General features: G+C 41.8%; 1 protein-coding gene across 1 annotated transcript in view; it reads left to right on the top strand.

Annotated features, from left to right (window-relative positions):
* LOC110083215 (uncharacterized) overlaps window positions 1-22,050 on the top strand; it is a 48,058-nt gene that overhangs the window by 9,147 nt on the left and 16,861 nt on the right. The window contains exons 6-12 of the mRNA XM_078378087.1: window positions 2,846-2,946; window positions 4,067-4,192; window positions 7,877-7,987; window positions 8,911-9,031; window positions 12,178-12,259; window positions 16,118-16,226; window positions 19,539-19,723. Of these exons, the coding sequence (XP_078234213.1) occupies window positions 2,846-2,946; window positions 4,067-4,192; window positions 7,877-7,987; window positions 8,911-9,031; window positions 12,178-12,259; window positions 16,118-16,226; window positions 19,539-19,723 (835 nt within the window). The remainder of the gene's footprint in view (window positions 1-2,845; window positions 2,947-4,066; window positions 4,193-7,876; window positions 7,988-8,910; window positions 9,032-12,177; window positions 12,260-16,117; window positions 16,227-19,538; window positions 19,724-22,050) is intronic.

Here is a 22,050-nt window from a genome sequence, read left to right as displayed (position 1 = left end):
ACAGATATGTCAAAAGTCATGGCTGTGTGATAGTTATTTGCTCATATAATGGTATACAGCTAATGACCATGAAACATAATCTTGGATTGTTGAGGTACATTACATTGCTATTGTGAAAATGATAAACTTTCTTAGAAGACCCCATGGAAATGCACCCCTGCTGTTTCTGCAGTCCCAGGCTCCTTCTGGACCTACCTCCTAATCCTGTCCTTTTAAAAAAGTGCGCTCAGAATGAAGAACTGAAACTGCAGAAGTTTCCTGAAACAAGATACCACGTATCTCATTCTCAAAATCTTTACTCATGACCTTCCTTCTGCAGGAGAGCTTTAGCCTAAGACTGCGTCATGGATGATTGTGCAAAATAAGATAAAGCATCCCAAGTGCCAATGGTTTACATTCTTCTCTTGCTAACCTTCACTTTCCACCTGCCCACTCTGTTCATTACCTTTGCATTCTTTCTCTTCTCCCCTCTTTGCTCCCCGGCTGTGGATTATTTTTGTTGCTGCCACTAGGCAGCTGGCCTGTCCCACTGTGCTACTTTGGGATTATTTTCAGATTTTAGAAATCTGGCCGTATTCTAGAAGTTTTGGTTGTGGATTGCTTGATTGTATTTTTTCGCCTTTATTTGCTTGCTTGCTTTTCTTGATTTTGAGGAAGGAGGGGTTGTGTGTTTGCTTTATTTTTTTAAAGTTCCTTTTCCACCTATATGTTAGGTGGGGGTGCTTTCTCTGTTTTCTAAAAAAAAAAGGGCAATTTACTATGCATTTATTATGTTAAATATGTATTTTGGGACTCATTCCGGGGAAATGTTTTGTTCGCTTCTGTGAAAATCATGGAGGTAGCCCAGTGGGAGTGGAATTTAACACTGACAGTGCGCCAAAGCACTGTGTGAACGTGACAACATAAAGCAGTGCCTGCATAGGTCAGATCATGGTTGTCCTTTCCATGCACTGTTGATTGCCCTTTGTCTCTCTGCTTTTTTGGAGATGGTTCTTACGGGCTTTTGGAGTGCCAGGGAACACAAAGGGGAAAACCCAAAACAAATGAGCCAAAATAAGCTTTTTCTTTTGTACAAAACAAAAGGAATGGTACATGGAATAACACAAAGAATGTGAGAGGCACAACCAAAAGAACCCAGAATGAAACAAATACAAGTATTTTCATCATGCACATGCCTAATAATGAGATGTGAAACCCCAGTTTCTGTGTTCTTTTGTTGTTGTTTGCAAGCAGCCTTGGAAATCTGTCATCTTGCCTAGAAGCATGGCAGTCCTCAGCCCCTTTGCCACTAGTCCGCCCCCCCCCAAGTTGCTTGTCATTGGTACAGAGCCTGCATGCTCCATCCACTTTACTCTCTTCATACAACGTTGTTGTTGTTTAGTTGTTAAGTCATGTCCAACTCTTCGTGACCCCATGGACCAGAGCACGCCAGGCCCTCCTGTCTTCCACTGCCTCCCGGGGTTTGGTCAACTTCATGTAGGTAGCTTCGGTAACACTATCCCTCCAACTCATCCTCTGTCATCCCCTTCTCCTCCTGCCTTCACACTTTCCCAACATCAAGATCATTTCCAGGGAGTTTTCTCTTCTCATGAGATGGCCAAAGTATTGGAGCCTCAGCTTCAGGATCTGTCCTTCCAGTGAGCACTCAGGGTTGATTTCCTTTAGAATTGATAGGTTTGTTCTCCTTGCAGTCCAGGGGACTCTCAAGAGTCTCCTCCAGCACCACAGTTCAAAAGCATCAATTCTTCAGAAGTCAGCTTTCTTTATGGTCCAGCTCTCACTTCCATACATTGCTATTGGAAAAGCCATAGCTTTGACTATGCAGACCTTTGTTGGCAAGGTGATGTCTCTGCTCTTTAAGATGCTGCCAAGGTTTGTCATTGCTTTCCTCCCAAGAAGCAGGTGTCTTTTAATTTCGTGGCTGCTGTCACCATCTGCAGTGCTCATGGAGCCAAGAAAGTAAAATCTGACAGCACCTCCATATCTTCCCCTTCTATTTGCCAGGAGGTGATGAGACAGGATGTTTTTTCATATTTGACTCCCAAGGACTCCCACCCATCCCTCCCTTTTTTCGGGGGGGGGGGGCGAATTTATTTTTCGTAGGAACTCAGATCTACTTTACTTTACTTTATTTAGATTTATACCCCGCCCCTCTAGACAAAGTCTACTCGGCGCGGCTTACAAAAAATGTTAAAATACAATAGAATAATATAGTTATTAAAACTTAATAATACAAGCAACTAGCTAGTGGATATATACATTATCAAGATGGGAAATTAAAGAAACCTAGGGCTTGGAACTTGGACCCAAGAACTTGCCAACATCCCTGCTGGACTGTGAGCCTCAGTAGCTCCTCACCATTACTTATGCTAGCAAGAGCTGAGTTGGAATCCAACTTGTGAAGTATCCTGTCCCCAGCTGCACGATGCAAGCAAAAAGCCTCAATGTAAGACTCAGGAGATTTGTGGACAAGATTTCTCATGGACCCTGTCATGAAAGTTGTCATTCAAACAGAAGATGTTTGATTCGTAACACCAAACATGCAACAGAAACCCATCTTCTGCACCTTCCTCACTATGGAGGCTTCTGTTCTTTTAACTATGGGAGATCCTAGCAACAGATCTCCTACATCAGTGGTTCTTAACCTTTGTTACTCAGATGTTTTTGAACTGCAACTCCCAGAAACCCCAGCCAGCATAGTTGGTGGTGAAGGCTTCTGGGAGTTGCAGTCCACAACTCCTGAGTAACCCAAGGTTAAGAACCAGTGTCCTACATCACCATTTTAACTGCTTTCAAAAAATTACCTGTATACAGAATGTGACCGAGTTTTATTTCTTCTCACTAGCATTGGTTCACTGACCTGGAAATACTAGCGATTATTTTCAGCACCTTAATCCATGATTATGAACATACCGGCACCACAAACCATTTCCATGTTGAGACAAGGTAGGTCTTCTGCCCTGTTCTCATCACAAGCCAGCAGGACTATTTTGCCTTTATCTGGTATGGAAAGATAGGTTGAAGTGGCACAGGTTGGAATGTTTTTAGCTGAAATCAGGTCCTGTGTCTTAGAGTAAACTTGAGTATGATGGCAGTGGGTTTGCTTCATAAATCCTATGCACCTTGAGGTCTGGTAGGAAAAGCAATTGCTAAGGAATGAACCACTGGTTTAGCTGTGGCCTTCTGAGGAAAGAGAATCAGAGACAGAGCCTAAGCCGGGCATTACAGAAGAAAGAAAAGGAACCATAAAAATACACAAGTTCTTATAGGCTGAAGAAAGAGAAGTAATAACTGTTGGAAGTCCTGGCAGCAAATGAGCTTTATCCTAAAGATGCAATTCTCCACATGGAGAAGAGCCAAGGGAGGTACTTCCTTTTCTCTCTTGAACCTCTCTGGGAGAGGACAGAAAAGCCTTTCTTTGTTCCGGGGACAGGAGGGGACAACCCTGCCTATCCAAATTAGTTAGGTAGAACTATGATTATTTCCTATCTCAATGTACGTCTTTAATAAGCACTAGCTTTTTTTGTTTTGTTTTCTTAGAATTAAAAGTATAGGCGTGATTTCTCTCCAAAGGGGGACATCTATTCAGGGACCAAATCCACTAGCCAACTGTTTTAATAAGGAAAGGGCTGCTTGACTAAATGCATGATATGGAGGTGAAGGAAAGCATGTGTTATGACAAACTGACCTGTTTCATTACTTGAGGGAGCACCACTTCTAAATACATGCTAAGTACAAAAGGGAAAAGAAATGGGGAAGGAAGTTGAAAACAAGCAAACTGAGGTGCTATTTCTTAATGAAGACTCTGAAGGAAAAGGAAATGTTCAGGGAGTGGTGGAGACACATAATAATGAGTGACACTGCTTGCCACCTCCCTGGGTGGTTTTTGCTAATTAATAGTTCCACCAATCTAGTTTGAGAACTTCTGGAAAAAAAAGTAGTGATTTTTTTAAAATGTATTTTTTAAAATTAAAAAGTCACTGAAACCCTTGTTTTAAAAAGTGTATAGTCCATGGCTTTAGGATTCTGGAACTAACGTGACCATTTCTGTTAATGTTAATACCAGATCAGAAACTGCACTTTTATATAATGATAGATCTGTTCTTGAAAACCATCATGTAAGTGCTGCTTATCATCTTTTGGAAAATGAAGATATGAACATCTTGTCCAATTTAACCACAGATGAATGGAGGTAAGCCAGATTGATGTTACATTTAATTACAGGCTTGTAAACAGTCATCAAAGGGAAGACTTTGCGAAGTAAGCATTGGCTTCAGGAAGCTAGACAGGAAAGATTTATCAAGTAAAACCCATGGTAGGCTATATATGACTAACACAGCTATGTGTAGGCAGTTAATCAAGCACATGTTAAGGGCTGTTACGCTGAAGACTTCCTCACAAGATATGAAATATTTGCCATTCTTCCTGCACCCTATGAATAACAGGAATGCTAGGATGTCCTTTAGGAAAAAAAAGCTTTATTTATAGACTGAAATGAGCAACTGTATACAGTAAGAAACAATATATTTAAAAGAAGATGACAAATGTGCTAGCAATCATCTTTGCAACAAACCTGAATGGTGACAAGTTTCTTCCTCTATGTTGTTAGCAGATAATTTATGTAATATTTATACCTGTATTATTTATTCACCTGTATAATGTCAGCAAGAATAGCAAGGAGAGACAAGAGAGCCTTCTTAAATGAACAGTGCAAAGAAATAGAGGAAAATAATAGAAGGGGAAAAACCAGAGACTTTTTCAAGAAAATTGGAGATATTAAAGGAACCTTTTGTGCAAAGATGGACATGATAAAGGACAAAAATGGTAGGGACCTCACAGAAGCAGAAGACATCAAGAACAGGTGGCAAGGATACACAGAGGAATTATACCAGAAAGATTTGGATATCCCGGACAACCCAGATGGTGTGGTTGCTGACCTTGAGCCAGATATCCTGGAGAGTGAAGTCAAATGCACCTTAGAAAGCCTGGCTAACAACAAGGCTAGTGGAGGGGATGGTATTTCAGCGGAGCTATTTAAAATCTTAAAAGATGATGTTGTTAAGGTGCTACACTCACTATACCAGCAAGTTTGGAAAACTCAGCAGTGGCCAGAGGATTGGAAAAAGATCAGTCTACATCCCAATCCCAAAGAAGGGCAGTGCCATAGAATGCTCCAACTACCGTACAATTGCACTCATTTCACATGCTATCAATGTTATGCTCAAAATCCTCCAAGGTAGGCTTCAGCAGTATGTGGACCGAGAACTCCCAGAAGTACAAGCTGGATTTTGAAGAGGAACTAGAGACCAAATTGCTAACATGCGCTGAATTATGGAGAAAGCCAGAGAGTTCCAGAAAAACATCTACTTCTGCTTCATTGACTGTGCAAAAGCCTTTGACTGTGTGGACCACAACAAACTATGGCAAGTCCTTAAAGAAATGGGAGTGCCTGACCACCTTATCAATCTCCTGAGAAATCTATATGTGGGACAAGAAGGAACAGTTAGAACTGGATATGGAGCAACTGATTGGTTTAAAATTGGGAAAGGAGTATGACAAGGCTGTATATTGTCTCCCTGCTTATTTAGCTTATATGCAGAATACATCATGCAAAAGGCTGGACTGGTTGAATCCCAAACCAGAATTAAGATTGCCGGAAGAAATATCAACAACCTCCGATATGCAGAAAGTGAGGAGGAATTAAAGAACCTCTTAATGAGGGTGAAAGAGGATAGTGCAAAAATGGTTTGAAACTCAACATAAAAACAAAAACAAAAAAACCCTAAGATCATGGCCACTGGTCCCATCACCTCCTGGCAAATTGAAGGGGAAGATATGGAGGCAGTGACAGATTTTACCTTCTTGGGCTCCATGATCACTGCAGATGGTGACAGCAGCCCCGAAATTAAAAGATACCTGCTTCTTGGGAGGGAAGCAATGAGAAACCTAGACAGCATCTTAAAAAGCAGAGACATCACCTGGCCAACAAAGTCAAAGCTACTGATTCTTCCAGTAGTGTTGTATGGAAGTGAGAGCTGGACCATAAAGAAAGCTGACCGCTGAAGAATTGATGCTTTTGAATTGTGGTGCTGGAGGAGGCTCTTGAGAGTCCCCTGGACTGCAAGGAGAACAAACTTATCCATTCTGAAGGAAATCAACCCTGAGTGCTCACTGGAAGGACAGATGGTGAAGCTGAGGCTCCAATCTCATGAGGAAGAGAAGACTCCCTGGAAAAGATGCTGATACTGGGAAAGTGTGAAGGCAAGAGGAGAAGGGGACAACAGAGGATCAGATGGTTGGACAGTGTCATTGAAGTGACCAGCATGAATTTGACCCAAATCCAGGAGGCAGTGGAAGACAGGAGGGCCTGGCGTACTCTGGTCCATGGGGTCACGAAGAGCCGGACACAACTTAACGACTAAACAACAACAAATAATGTCAGTAATAATTGGAGGCCACATGCAGCCAGCTGGTCTTCATTATGAAAAGCAATAGAAAGCAATAGAAAATGTCCACATTACATCTTTTAAGTACACTTGTCATGGCAGATCAGAAATTTAAAAATGTTGTCAGTTGCCAATAGGCTGTTACTGGCCCAAACATGCAAACAATCTCCAGGTTAACAATTAAATTAGTAACCTGAAATGTATGAAGTATGTATGACACAGGAAAAATCCACAAGGACGGACCATCCACTCATGTATCCTGCTGCAGTCATGGTCGCACTCAGCCTTCCACTCATGCCCAGAGCACCACTCTTCTTCCTGCTTGGCTGGCCACTCTAGGCAGGGAGCAGGAGGACGCGTTTCCCCACACGGCTACTGGGTGGCCAGCCGAGTGGCAAAAGAGCAGCACTCCAGGTGCAATTGGAAGGATGAGCAAGACTGGTGTGGCAGCAGGACACGTGAGAGGACAGTCTGGCCTCGGGGGGGGGGTGGACCCTCATTAGGTCCAGCTTCATGGGGATATTTGTATTCGTATACAAATATCCTCATTTCTAGAGATAATTGAAAAGAGAAAGGTTGGTTGGTGTGGGGAGGGATCCCCTTTCCTCCCTCTCCTAGGGTGAAAGGTTTCTTCTCACTCTTCTCTCCCCCTATATGCTCACTAGATGCAACAGTCTGTGTGTGACAAGTGAGTACACTTCATGCAACACCATAGGCTTTGTTTCTGAACATCCTTTAAGCAGTCCCAGTCAATCAGTAATCTGACATAGCGCTGGACACTAACATTTAAAGAAAAAAAAATAGGAAATATAAGATGTCCACCCTAGAGCTATTAACCTGAAGAAGGTAATGCTGAACCACCACACCTAGCCCTACTGAAGATGTCATCCTCAGTGTGGCCAGGACACACCCATTTGCTGTCCCAGAAAAGGGAAATCACACAAGCCAGGAAGTGAAACAACACAATGGAGGTGCAAAAATCCAGCTCTGGTGGCTGAACAAAATCTACAGAAGATCCAAGGAAAAGGATTGGCTTTATTCGGGATTAACTTTATGCCATGTTGTTGATAGAAAATACTACATTGAAATTAACAGTGAGAATTGCAGCACAAAGAACAAATTCTAGGGTAGTTGCACCCTCGTGAAATGTCTTAATGGAGCTAAACAGTCAGGTCATCCAGCAGTCCTTTCTCAAGTACTAAAGGCAGGACAGGGCACGGCAGTGTTCATTAACAGAATACAGAGCATATAAAAAGAGCAAATTGGAGATAAAGGGGTTGGAATTAATGGAACTAATTTTTGTTTTCATGATAGCAGACAGTGTAACAGATTGTATCCCAGGACTTGGAACTCTGAAAGATGGTGCAAAATGTTTTAAAGCCCTTATTTAGAGAGCACAATAAACACTAGATCTGTCTGATTGTTTCCAGGGAACTCCGCCGCCTGGTCATTGAGATGGTTTTAGCTACAGACATGTCACATCATTTCCAGCAAATGAGTAGCATTAAGCATATTCTGGAGCGTCATCAGCAACTGGAAAGGTTGGTTGTAGATGTTGGAGGTGACGGGATACAACTCAGCTTACACTGAAAATGGATGTCTTGGTCTTTGGATGTTGTAGAGTGGTCTTTATCCGACCTATCCTACTCTTCCTCCACCCTGGGCAAATATTTTTAGATTTGCGGATGTCACATCCTTCCTTCTTGCTTTCCCTTCCTGACTTCTCTGCAATTGGACAGAGGAGACGATAATCCTTTGTTCCTGAGAAGTGAGGGGGCAGCCATGGCTCCCTACCTCTCCACCTAATAGGACAACCCTCACTAGGCAAAATAGCTGAGGCGTTGCTGAACCCAAACCCCTCCCACCCTACGGATGTTGAAGATTACTTAGGACAAGCCTGAGCCCGGCTTCAATTTGTACCAGCACATTAGCTGTTAGTTTGAGCTGAGAGGACTTTGGATATGCTCTGCCCCTCTTATGGGTTCTTCAGTTGGCTCGCCTCATCCAGCACAGTCGTTGGGCCAGATGATCTGGTTGTGACAGCAGATCATGCAGCAGTCATGTGCTCCTGACCATTCCAAATCCCCTCTAGACGATGTATATTTGAGCTGTGATTAAAGTGCTAGTGAACTAGAACTACTATCTCTTTTTCCTTCCTGTCTCAACGCATGTGTCTAAAAAACACTAGATTTTTTTTTTATTTTCCTAGAAGAAGAAATATGGATGGGATTTCTTGCCAAAGAGGAAATGGTACTGGGCTAATTATTTCTATTTTCAGGGGCTGAATCCCTAATTTAACCCGTCAGCTGCTTGCTGATGCCTGTTTGCCAACAAAAGAGGGGAGGGGAGGGTTCCCATGCTGACTGAGGGTGGACTGTTAAAAAAGACTTTTGAAGTACTCCTTGCCTAAGGGAAACTACTACATCTGTGCTGAGGTAATTGGAGAATATCCTTCATTTAACAGGGCACACAAAGATAAGATTATGTCTATGGTTGTACATGCTGCCGACGTAAGCCACCCAGCAAAGCCTTGGACTCTGCACCAACGATGGGCAGAAGCGTTAATGGAAGAATTTTTTCAACAGGTGCTGTTTTCAAAACATGTTTGCACACATACATTATAAATCTCCTTCTAGACATTTCAGTCATTCTCCTTGCTTTAATGCTATTATAATTTTAACGATACTTTACTCAAAGAAAGCATTTGTGATGCATAGTGGCTGGGATCCTGTTCTATAGCTCTGTGTGTGCAATGCAGCAGCTGCAAATTGCCACTGGTTACAGGCCATTACAGGGTGCGCATGCCTCGTACACAATGTGACAAAGTCACATACACCCCAAAACCACCAAAGGAGGTTTTTAATCATCTAGGATTTGCCGCAGCAGACAGCATCACCATCAATGTACTCACAGAGCTGCACAACAATATTTCAGCCTCAATGTGCAGGAATGCCTAAGGACTTGCAATCCTATTCATGTTTGTTTATCTGATGTTTGTCTATATCTGTTCTTTTATTGGATACATATCTCACAAAATGACTCACCCCAAGCATAAAAACTGAACAGTGGGATTTGCTTCCAAGTAAACCTGCATAAGATTAAGCTGGGCATGTCTCTTCCTATTTATTTTAATGTCATATTTATTTTAATGTCTTTTCTTTCAAAGAATTCCAACAGGAAGAGACCCCTCTTCTTCCCAAACAATTTTATCCCCCACAGACAAATCCAAGTTTCCTTGCCAAAGGTGAATAAGCTACAAGTCTGAAGAGGAATTTGAAATTCCCTCTCTTACCTTGCTAAGAAACAAGTGGTACTTTTCCTCAAAGAGGAAAACAGTGATATTTGAATACACTTCCTCAAGAACTTCACATTGAAGAAAACCAAATAAGCTGGCTAAGAATAGCTGCTGTAAAACGGGGGCAGGTCTCTCCTGCTAGGTGGCATACCAGTTAGATGCTCACCTTGACGGAGGTGGCGAGCACATAGCAGGGTCTGTCCTGACTGCAGTATTTTTAAAATAGGTGTGCCTCTCGCTACACTACTTACCTCCTGGCTAAATATATACTTTTAAAGTATTCCATTCTATTTCAAGGGGGAACAGGTTTCATTAACATTTTAATATGAAAGGTGAACACCCATATATGGTTTGAGAGTTTGGAAATGTTGTTTTTCAAGACATTCAGGAAATGAACCCTAATTTCCAGTCCTTATGGTTGTGCTTCAGAAAACAGCTACAGGATAATAACAACAAAACACTGAAAATTTTCCTTACAATACTTCACATGAAGACATTCAGGGTTAGGTTTTTGGAAACAAGATTTATCCAATATGTTTACTGAAAAATATATCATTTGTACTATATAAATATATACAGCACTCTGTTTCCCCGAAAATAAGACCTAACCTGAAAATAAGCCCTAGTATGATTTTTCAGGATGCTCGCAGTATAAGCCCTGTAGCAGGCCACTCTCAAGCCTCTACCCATCCAAGCCTCTAAGAGTGCTCACTACCTTTCACCAAAACTGCTGCCACCAACCTATCCTTAAAACTGAAAAGGACAGTGTTTCTTTCAAACAAATAAACTGTTTATTGATTTGTACAAAATAAAAGGATAAATCACAGGTATTCAATTAATTAGTCAATCACTGTTTCTCAGACACTAGCTCACACAGACTTTTCCCTCACTGACAGGCTCTTTCTCACTCTCTATCAATCACTCTAATCACTCATCTTCCAAACTGATCTGATCTCCTCTCACACATCACACACACCCTATATAACCCATCTCCTCCCACCTCTGCACCACCCTCTGTCCTCTCATTGGCTGAGGTTCCCCTGCCCAGCTATGACGGACAGGTGAGAGCAGAGCTGAACGCCACAAGCCCTACCCAAATAAATAAGCCCCAGTTAAGTGAAACCCTGCCCTCCACCATTGTGCAGCATTGTGCAGCAACCAGAAGATGACATGACTGTAAAATAAAATATCACCTGAAAATAAGTCCTAATGCATTTTGGGGGCAAAGAATTAATATAAGGCCCTGTCATATTTTCGGGGAAACGCGGTAGATATGATAATGATCCACTGGTAAGAGTGTTTTACAAACATAAATATTTAAGTGAAACCTTTTGGCTTCCACCTTCTTCAGTTGCTCTGGTATGCAACTTCCCAGATGGCAGTTAATGAACCAAAGAGGACAGGGTATTCCAAAGCAGATGAATGACGCTATACGTTGTCCTCTAAGGTTCGTATTCAGGTAACCAGTCTATAAATTTCTCTATTTTCTGATGTGTTTGGATATAAATAGATATAAATATAACATATAAAATAGAAATACAAGAGAAATAACGAGAGCCTCTTACAATAATGAACATATTCCTTTCTGGAAATAAGTATAGCAGTAATAAATATATAAAAATAGTAAAATGAGGAAGCCTATTAAAATAAGGAACATTTTACACTCTCCTCTCGGCCTTTCATAAATTTGCTTTGAAGTTCCTAGTTGAGAACTATGGCTGCTTTATCACATACAGAGCAGCTTTTTACATAGTGAGAAGACTAATTCATTTTTTATATTATAACCATTTTAATGTATAATAATCCTGATTTAATATGCTCTGGTTCATTACACCAAAGTCAGATCTGAAAGTCTCTCCTTTATGTATTCATTTCAGTACACTGATTATGATTTTGTTAAACTATGATTGTCCATTATGTCTGAAACAGTTAGCTGGGTTGAATATCCTTTTAATAATAGGAACTGAAAACATGATTTTATTGCATTAAGTTCTCCTCCACAGGTTGTCCTGATTTTTTAAATTTAAAAGCTTTCATTGAGTTTTAAACAATTTTTGACTTCATAATATTTAAGCAAATAATCAATTATCAGATGCAAACAAGAATAATCACAATGAAATCTAATGCACTGAAGTTATCAAAGGCTAAAAAGTCTGTCTCCAGTTTCCATGGAGGTTTTTGCTAATAAAGTCAATCCTGAAAAATATCCTGTGTTCTTACAGTCTGATGCCATGTGTGTCTTGCCATTAATTTTTCATTTCTAAAATTTGGGAAAACTTTTTTCTTATTTCAGAACATAAATTTGGAACCAATACTATTTACTTTTGAACTGCTTTTAGATTAGAATGGAAGAGAATTTAATGTAGCAGTAGTATGTGTTGTTCACCCTCACATGTGTGTGCATTCTCCTTTCCCTCCCCAACCCCCCATTTCCAGGGAGACAAGGAGGCTGAATTAGGATTGCCAGTTTCTTCACTCTGTGATCGCAAAACTACCAATATTGCTGCTTCCCAAATAGGTGAGGTTTATGAAAGAGCGCTGTGAAGAAGCGAATCAGATCTTTGGAACCTGGGAAGGATAGGCGGGAGACCTCTGGCTGAGTTAATCATTTGATCATAACTATTATTGTGTGTACACATCAACCCAAAGAAGGAATGGGATAACCCATATGTCATGATCCAAATAATCTGCCACAGATGCTCTAGTCCAGTGCAGCCATGTAAAGCAGACCTGGGCAAAATGTGGTCCTCCAGATGTTGCTGAACTGCAACTCCCAGCAACCGTAGCCCAGCCAATAATGAGGAGTGTTGGGATTTGAAGTTCAGCAATATCTGGAGGGCTGCACTTTGCCCAGGTCTGATGTAAAGCCACCTGAAACCTTTAAACACAACCTACTCAAGCTAGCCTAAATGCTGTCTTGCATCCTCTTACCTTTGCCAGCTGCTATTCATACAATAATTAAAACAGCCCCTCCATTCTATGATCCTTTTTGGGGTGGGGTGGGGGTTCTTGGAAGTTTTTTATGGACCCAAAGCAACCATGGCACAGGTGTGGCTAATGATGTCACTGGAGTTGCGCACTATAACTTGTGCAGCAGAGTTCCAGTCTTTGTCTAACTTTAATCTGGAGAATGAAAGTGAAGAGAGGAATCTTGTACATCTTTAAAATTTCTCACCAAGGTGTTTCATTCATATACTGACAAGAAAAAAATGTAGCACATATTCTTTTCATCCCTATAAATATGTCAGGAGCAGGAGGCTGTGACAGTCTTCCTGAGGAAAACTGCAACCAAATGACCAAGCAGGCAGGGAAAACATATTGGAGAGATCCTCGCAGTGAGGCTACCTGAGTCCAAAATGGCAATGTGACATGCATACTAGTGTGATGTGGACCAGCTCCAACCCAATTTTTGCAAGACATGACATTTCAGGCTGAGGTGTGTTAGCCTTCGATCCCATGATGTCCAGGATTATTGGTCAATTTCAGATCTCATAGAATTGGTCTCAGCACCAAGTGCAAAAATGTGCAGTGCTGTGCCAATGAGCTGGATGTTGGGTATCTGCCAAGCACAACATCCACTCTCCACAAGAGCACTGTTGGGGTGTCATGGTCTTGAAATACATCTGCTACTATCCTTTTGTTTATGAAATTCTTAGACATGCATTTCTTCTGCTAAAACCAAAGGGAAGTCCTTCAAGGTTTCCAGAAAAAAACAAGAACAAAACAAATAAAAAACAAAACAAACACATAGCATTGTAAAGAATAATATATTTTAATGTGAGCTTTCATGGATTAGTTTTACTTGACTCCCTTGTCACTAGGTGTGCTCTCAGAGCACATCTATGAACTCTCACATATAAGATCTTTCATCCATGGCAATAGTGTGTCTTGACACAGATTGGACTGAGTATATCACACTCACACAGAGCTATTCAGAAGGGCAATTTTACTGAAACACAATAGAAAATACAGCAAAGTTTCAACAACACAGTATATAACAAATATGGAGAAATGTAGAATCATGAAAGGGGCCCATAAGGCCATTGGGTCCACCCCATGCTCACGGCAGGAATACAAATCAAAGGATATCTGCCAGATGGTTGTCTAAATTTCTCCTGAATGCCTCCAATGTCTGAGCACTCACCACCCCTTGAAGTAATTGGTTCCAATGCTGTCCTGCTCTAACAGTTACGAAGTTCTTCCTGATATTCAACTGAAATCTGGCTTCCTGTAACTTGAGCCCATTGTTGTGTATCGTGTTTGTGTGGGGTGATAATCAAGAACAGATTTTGCCCCTTCTCTCTATAACAAGCATTCAAATAGTCTTCTTTTCTCAACCCCAATTCTTTCATTCTTTCTTCATAGGACCTGGTTTTCAGTCCCCTCGTTATCCTTGTTGCTCTCCTCTGAAGTTGTTCCAATTTGTCAGCATCCTTCTTGAAGTGTGGAGTCCAGAACTGGACACAGTACTCAAGATGAAGCCTAATCAGTGCTGAATAGAGGGGAACTAGTACCTCACAATATTTGGAGACTATACATCTTTTAATACAAACTAAAATATCATTTGCCTTTTTTGTAGCCACATCATGTTATATTCAGCTTGTGATTTACAATGACTCCAAGATCCTTCTTGCTCGTAGTATTGCTTAAGCCAGGTAGCCTCCATCTTCTAACTGTGTGGTTTCTTTTTCCAAAGTGCAGTACTTTGCATTTATCCTTGTCAAATCTCATTCTCCTGTTTTCAGCCCAAGTACTCATACTTATCCAGATCATTTTGAATTTTCTTTCTGTCTTCCAGGGTATTAGCTATTTCACCCAATTTTTGTGTCATCTGCAAATATGATTAGCATTTCCTGGATCCCCTGATCCAGGGCATTAATAAAAATGTTGAAGAGCATTGGGCCCAAGACTGAGCCCTGGGGTACCCCGCTTGTTACCTCTTCCCAGTTTGAGAGCAGGACTTGAAAGCAGCAGATTTGCATGGCTGAGAGGCTTCTGAGATTTCAGGCTGCTACTGTAAAGGTCTGCAGTACCTGAGCAGACTATTTGCAGAGGTGCTACAAGGATACAAAGAGAGAAAGGAAGGGTCTTTCCCATACATAAAAGATTCACTCCAATTCACATTAGCTTACATTAAAATATAGTATTTTGTTGTTGTTGTTGTTGTTGTTGTTGTTGTTGTTGTTGTTTAGTTGTTAAATCGTGTCCGACTCTTCGTGATCCCATGGACCAGAGCACGCCAGGCCCTCCTGTCTTCCACTGCCTCCCAGAGTTGGGTCAAAAAATATAATATTTAGTCTTTAAATAATAATATAACAATAATGTTAGAAATAAATAAGGGACCCTATGGATCATCAAGTCTAGATTTTTGTCAAGGAGGTACAGTGCGGAATCAAACTCCCAGCCTCTTATCTAAACCACTGAACTATACAGTAAGTGGCACAACATTTTTGTCTTTTTGTTTGTTTGTTTGTTTGTTTTGCTTTGTTTTTTGTTTGACATGCTTGCACAAACTAACATGGTTGCTTCTTCAAAAACTACAATAGGGATCTTGAAATATTGACTGTATTTTGGCCCACTGGTGACTAAAAGAAATGTAATAAATGCCCTATTTGTATTTTTTTTCTAAGAAAATAAAATAGAAAGCACATTGGATTCTAGGCCAAACTAGGACTGTTTATGTTGATCTGGTATATCTCAAATGAAGCAAACAACCTTGCCCTGTGCATAAAAATTATCTTGAGTCACACAGGGAGAAATTGGCATTTGGAGATCAATTTTTTAAAAAGCAAATGAAAACCATCTGAAAAGAGAAATAAATTTATTATGTCATATAAATCAAACCCGGAAGGACCATGACAAAAAAAAGGGAAGAGTTGGGCTTTACTGATTGATGCTTTACACACATTGCCTCAGGAAGACAAATGATCTCTCCCACAGTCTTCAATTGCAAAGAGTAGGGGAAGCATATCATATTGTCTTGTTCGCCATGTTTCACTTTAGGTCAGAGGCCTCAACAGCTCCCCGGATGTGTGTGTGAGAGAACCTTTAAAATTTTAATTTCTAAAAAATTGGTCAACTTGTACTTCTGAAGTCTTCCAGGAGCAGAGGATTTTACATTAAGGGTCTTAGAGGTCCCCAGAAGCCTCTGCCCAGTTTTAAAAATGCCAACCAGAACTGGTTCTGGAAACTCAAGACAGATTGACTGAGACAATGCAGCACACTTACAACGAGACAGGTCTCCCAGACATTTGAGACTTCAGCTCCAAGAAGCCCCAGGTAGCATGGTCAGTAGTAGAAGATTGTGAAAACTGTAGTATCTTTATCTACAGCAAGAAGCCAATGTATTGTGTGTTTCTTTTGGTTTTATCTATAGGATTTATTGATGTCATAGTGAAACCTATATTTGTTCTCCTACTTGATGCCGTGAATGAAATCGTTCGACCTCTTATACATGAGGCTTCTAAATCTAGATGTGCTTCTCGGTATGGATGTTCTTGCTCACTTGTTTTACATTAGTAGTAGTATCCAGCTCTCTAATAATGGCAAGAGAAAGGAGTCATGGTGACATTTTCTTCACTTTTAAGAACCATTTCGTTGTTGTTCTTGATGCCTGAACTGTAATTACAAGCAGTAAAACAACATGTCAGGACAGAGCAGAGTGGGATAGTCATGGCTAAAGTCACTTTGCTACCTGAAGGAAAGGATCTTCCTCCTATCCCGAGTATAAAGATCAAGAAGACTACTGTTGCTTCTCACTTTTCTGTGTGTTTATATGGTATAAGAAAAAGAGGAGGAACCTGAAAGGGGCTGAAGAAATTCTATGTTGATTGATTCAAGAGACATTCAATGATGGGAACTTAGATTTTAGCAGTCTGTGATTCAGATTTGCTTCAGTTTCTCTCTCTCTCTCTCTCCCTGTGTGTGTGTATGTGTGTGTGTGTGTGTGTTTGTGTGTGTGGTTGTGTGTGTGTGTGTGTGTGTGTGTATGAAGGGTTAGTTTTTAAGAGCAGCAAGATGACAATAAGACAACCATGCCTGCTCAACAGTGTAGAATGAGGGATGTTACTTGTTACAAATTATCCTTTCTCAGAGGCATTGTAGGTGAAAATAACCCATGACTATGGATAGTTGGGTGTACGAACATTGCTGCTGCTGCTATTTTCCTGTTGGAGTCTGGAGGAGAAAAGTGAAAGTGGAGGAAAAAGTCCAGCTTCCCCACATTTATACCCATTGGATGGGTGGATCTGACAATTTTGTTTTCTCTTACATGTAATACTTAATAATTTAATACCGTATTTTTTGCTCCATAAGACACACTTCCCCCCCCCCAAAATGGAGCAAAGGCAGCAATTTTGTCCCCGCTGGCCCCATGGGGGGAGCGTCGCAAGGGTCCAGGTGAGCCTTCCAGGACCCTTGCGACGCTCCCCCCACCCCACGGGGCCAGCGCGGGCGAAATCGCCAGCTTCCAGGTGGGGGGAATGTCGCATGGGTCCTGGAAGGCTCACTCGGACCCTTGCGATGCTCCTCCCACACCCGCACAGATCCAGCGCCGGCGAAATCACCAGTTTCTGGGAGTCTCTTGAGGCTTCCCAAGCCTCAAAAGACTCCCAGAAACTGGCAATTTCACCCCCCTGGCCCCGTGGGGGGTGGGGGGGAGTGTCGCAAGGGTCTAAGTGAGCCTTCCAGGCCCCTTGCCATGCTCCCCCCCCCACAGATCCAGCGCAGGCAAAATCGCCAGTTCCTGGGAGTCTTTTGAAGCTTCCCAAGCCTCAAAAGACTCCCAGAAGCTGGTGATTTCACCCCCTGGCCCCGTGGGGGGCATGGTGAGTCTCTAAAGGGTCCTGGAACACACCCTAGGACCCTTTGGAGGCTCACCCTGCCCCCCCCCGCTGGGCCAGAGAGGGGGAAATCAGGAGCTTCTGGGACTCTTCTGAAGCTTCCCAAGCCTCAAGAGTCCCAGAAGGTGGCGATTTCACCCCCTCTGACCCCCGGGGGCAGGGTGAGTCTCTAAAGGGTACTAGGGTGTGTTCCAGGACCCTTTAGAGACTCACCCTGCCCCCCAGGGGTCAGAGGGGGCAAAATTACCACCTTATGGAACTCTTTTGAGGCTTGGGAAGCTTCAGAAGAGTCCCAGAAGCTTGCGATTTCACCCCCTCTGACCCCTGGGGGGGCAGGGTGAGTCTCTAAAGGGTCCTGGAACACACCCTAGGACCCTTTGGAGGCTCACCCTTCCCCCCCCCCACCGGGCCAGAGGGGGCAAAATCGCCACCTTCTGGGACACTTTTGAGGCTTGGAAGCTTCAGAAGAGTCCCAGAAGGTGGCGATTTCACCCCCTCTGACCCCCGGGGGGGGGCAGGGTGAGCCTCCAAAGGGTCCTAGGGTGTGTTCCATAAGATGGACCTCTCCATAAGTCTCACCAATTTTTAGGAGAAGAAAACAGATTATTTTTTCCTATTTTCTTCTCCTAAAAATTTGGTGCGTCTTATGGAGAGGTGCGTCTTATGGAGCGAAAAATACGGTAATTTAATAATTTCTTTCTACCCATTTTATGAAGAAACATATAAAGTTTTGGAACTTACTTAGGGACGTGATGGTGCTGTGGGCTAAACCGCAGAAGCCTGTGCTGCAGGGTCAGAAGACCAAGCAGTCGTAAGATCAAATCCACGTGACGGAGTGAGCGCCCGTCACTTGTCCCAGCTCCCACCAACCTAGCAGTTCAAAAGCATGCAAATGCGAGTAGATAAATAGGGACCACCTCGGTGGGAAGGTAACAGCATTCTGTGTCTAAGTCGCACTGGCCATGTGACCACGGAAGATTGTCTTCGGACAAAAAGGTTGGCTCTATGGCTTGAAAACAGGGGTGACACCGCCCCCTAGAGTCGAACACGACTGGACAAAAATTGTCAAGGGGAACCTTTACCTTTACCTTAAGTTTCCCTGGGTGAAATTTGCACAGGTCAGATTTTATAGGTGCAGCAGCTGTAGCAATATTATTGCTGTTAGGTGCCATCAAGTCAGAACTGACTTACAGAGAACTAACAGGGGGTTCAAGGGAAGTGAGACATTTAAAGATTGGTTTTAGCAGATTCACAAACCCCAGTGAGTTTTCACAGCTGAGTGGGGATTTGAACTCAGGCCTCCTCAGTCGTAGTCTATACCTCACCGGATATCTCAGCACTTAATATAGTTCCGCTGATTTGCATACAGACTAGTTGCACCCTTGAATGTTAAAAACTAAAGAATGCAAATACTGTAACTGAAATGCATAATTCTGAAAATCAAGGCCCAGGCTGGAGGAGGAGGTCCTGTCTTTTGTTTTGCAGTTCTCTCCACCACACCTACCCTCCAAGACTTTATTGCCCCTCATTTTATTTCCTGTTCATTCTTCATAATGTCATGGCTATTTTCAGCAACCAGGAGAATAGATTTATTCTCCACCATTAATGTAGGTCTTTCATATTAACTAGTGTGTTGATTAAAGACCAGGTCTTGGGAGACCTGGGTTCAACTTCCTATTTTGCCATTATTGGATGACCTTGGAATAGTCACAGGCTCTCACCTTGACTCATAAAATTGTTGTGGGGCTAAAGTGGGGATCCGTGTACACCCCTGGATCTCCTTGGAGGAAAGGTGGGGTGCACTGAAGAAGAAAAAAGGCCTCCTTCACAGTTTTGAAAAGTTAGAGAATGAATCCAACAAAATCAATCTAAGTCATGTTTTGTATAAAAATAAAAAAACCCCACAAACCCAAAACCCTTTCCTACTTACAAAAACATAAAATGTTTCTTTTTTAGAAGAGCCCAATCAATGAAGACAAGTAAAGCCACGGACAAAGAAGGTGCCAGTCGTGAGAGTGGGACTTGCACAGAAAGGCAGATTTTATCAGTCTTAGACATACCAAGGTTTAAGGACAACTTGTTGTTGATTATTCAAGACAACAGAGAAAAGTGGAAAGAGAGTCAGGAAGTCTCAAGGAAAGGTATGGTCAATAACAATATAATAAATGCACTTCTAAATATGTATTTCCATCTTAGCAAAGTTTTTTTAATTCTTCCATTATCTACTGTAAAAGTAATGTCACTGGAAATTAAACATATGCAGAAGAACCAGTCACGTGCCTCTATTGCTCGTAGGTTGAGAACTATTGATAAAAACACATGCTTTCTCCTTGAATTCCCTCTTCCATGTTCTTCTTACTGGGGATGGGAGGTGGATTTGAAGCCAAAGCAGCTGCAGAGGAAAACTGCAGTACTATGCAGGTCACATGATGTGTAAAACTGTGACTTCTGGTAAACTGACATTAATTGAAATGACACAAGGGCTATCGTTCTTTGCAGTAAGCCCACTAAAGATACCTTATCTGGTAAATTGTCTGAGGAAATGGACTTGGTCTAGAAAAGCTCACATTAAAATATAGCAGTTGGGAGAGGAGGGGATTTCATGGCTAAATACTGTATACTGCAATTGGATAATTGGCCAAAGGAATGAAAAAGGAAGGAAGAAGAAGACAGACCAATTATGAAATGTGAGATCATTGAAAAAAGAGAACAAACAGAAACTACTAAAAATAGAAAGGGGACATTAAGCATAATATAAAAGATGTTAATACAAATAGAATATAAAAGAACAGTTTTAAAAGATCTGTGAAGATTTTCAGTCATCCAGGTGAAATTTTATGGAAGTCAAATCATGACAACTCGACTTCTTTCTTAAGAAGTTTTAAAAGATGTGTGACAAAGAGATTTGGCTACAAAAAGGAAGACTGGAGGAAGATTGGAATAAAATGTGCAATAAAAGAATAATGAATAATGAAAAATATGTCTGCAAGGGCTAAACAATATTATAATAATTTATTATTATAAAGTTGTGTGGAGATGATACTTAGCACTCGTAAAATTGCATTTATTAAATAAAAATTGTACCATCTTCGTGCTGGAAATGTAAAAAAGAAAACGGGATGTATTTACATATATGGTGGATTTGTGAAATAAGGAAGAAAGAGCAGCCATTAATCTTTAAGGAATATTCTCAAAGGCTTTCACGGCTGGGATCCGATGGTTGTTGTAGGTTTTTCGGGCTGTTTAGTTGTGTTCTGGAGGTTTTTCTTCCTAATGTTTTGCCAGTCTCTGTGGCCGGCATCTTCAGAGGACAGGAGTGTGACAACCCCAGACCTACTGGAGTATACCACCCTGTAATTATGCTGCCACCAACCATTCCCTGTAAGGAGTCACACAGACCAGGAATGGATTTTACCAAACAAAAGAACAAGGTTTATTGAAATAACAAACAGGGTAAATAAAAGAATCAGGTAAATAGGATAATGTAACGTGGCATAACCCCAATCACACACATACAACAGCTTGGTTCCCACTGAACCCTTTAAGGTAATGCACAGACCCTGAACCTATCAGTTCTGGCTACCTAGAAAGAAACCTGAACCTATCAGGTATGTACTAACTGACACACAGTTGTACTCAGTCTGACATACAGACTCCAACTCCCCTTCTCCACACAAGCTCCAAATATATATACAGTACAGCTCCTCCCCCCTGATGTCCCGCCTTCCACTCCCCATAGGATGGAACTTTCCCTCCAAACCCATGACAGACAGGTACCATCAGTGCTGTATGTGACACCTCCCCTCTTTATAAGTTGTTTTGCAGGGGAAAAGCTAAAGTGCTTTTCTCCAAAAAAACAACCAGGATCACAACACAAAACAGTTATACATTATAATACAATACCATACTTACTTTAAACATTAATATTCGCAATACATTAAATTACCTTTATTAATACAAACCAAGCCTGTTCAACAAACAGGTACATTTAACTTTTGGTCACCAAAATATACATAGTCCATGGTTTCTTCGCCGTCTTCATTCGTCGGGTCTTCTTGACAAGGCGTCAGCAACACAGTTCATTGACCCTCTGACCACCTTCACTTCGAAGTCAAAATCTTGCAGGTTTAAAGCCCACCTCATAAGTTTACTATTATGGGTTTTCATTGTCTTTAACCACTGCAGTGGTGAATGGTCAGTGCACAGAACAAAATGTCTTCCCCAGATGTAAGGTTTGGCCTTCTGAATCGCGTATACTATGGCCAGGCACTCCTTTTCCACGGTTGCCAAATGTCTCTCACCTTTCTGGAGTTTCCTACTCAGGTAGGACACTGGATGCTGGTCACCATTTTCATCCTCCTGGCAAAGAACTGCTCCTACCCCGCTGTTAGACGCATCGGTGTAGATGATGAACTCCCGGTCGAAGTCAGGAGCACGCAGCACTGGATAATGGACGAGCGCCTCCTTC

Source organism: Pogona vitticeps, chromosome 1, assembly GCF_051106095.1.
Source record: "Pogona vitticeps strain Pit_001003342236 chromosome 1, PviZW2.1, whole genome shotgun sequence".
Classification (NCBI taxonomy): Eukaryota; Metazoa; Chordata; class Lepidosauria; order Squamata; family Agamidae; genus Pogona; species Pogona vitticeps.
This window is presented reverse-complemented; position numbering and strand designations above follow the sequence as displayed.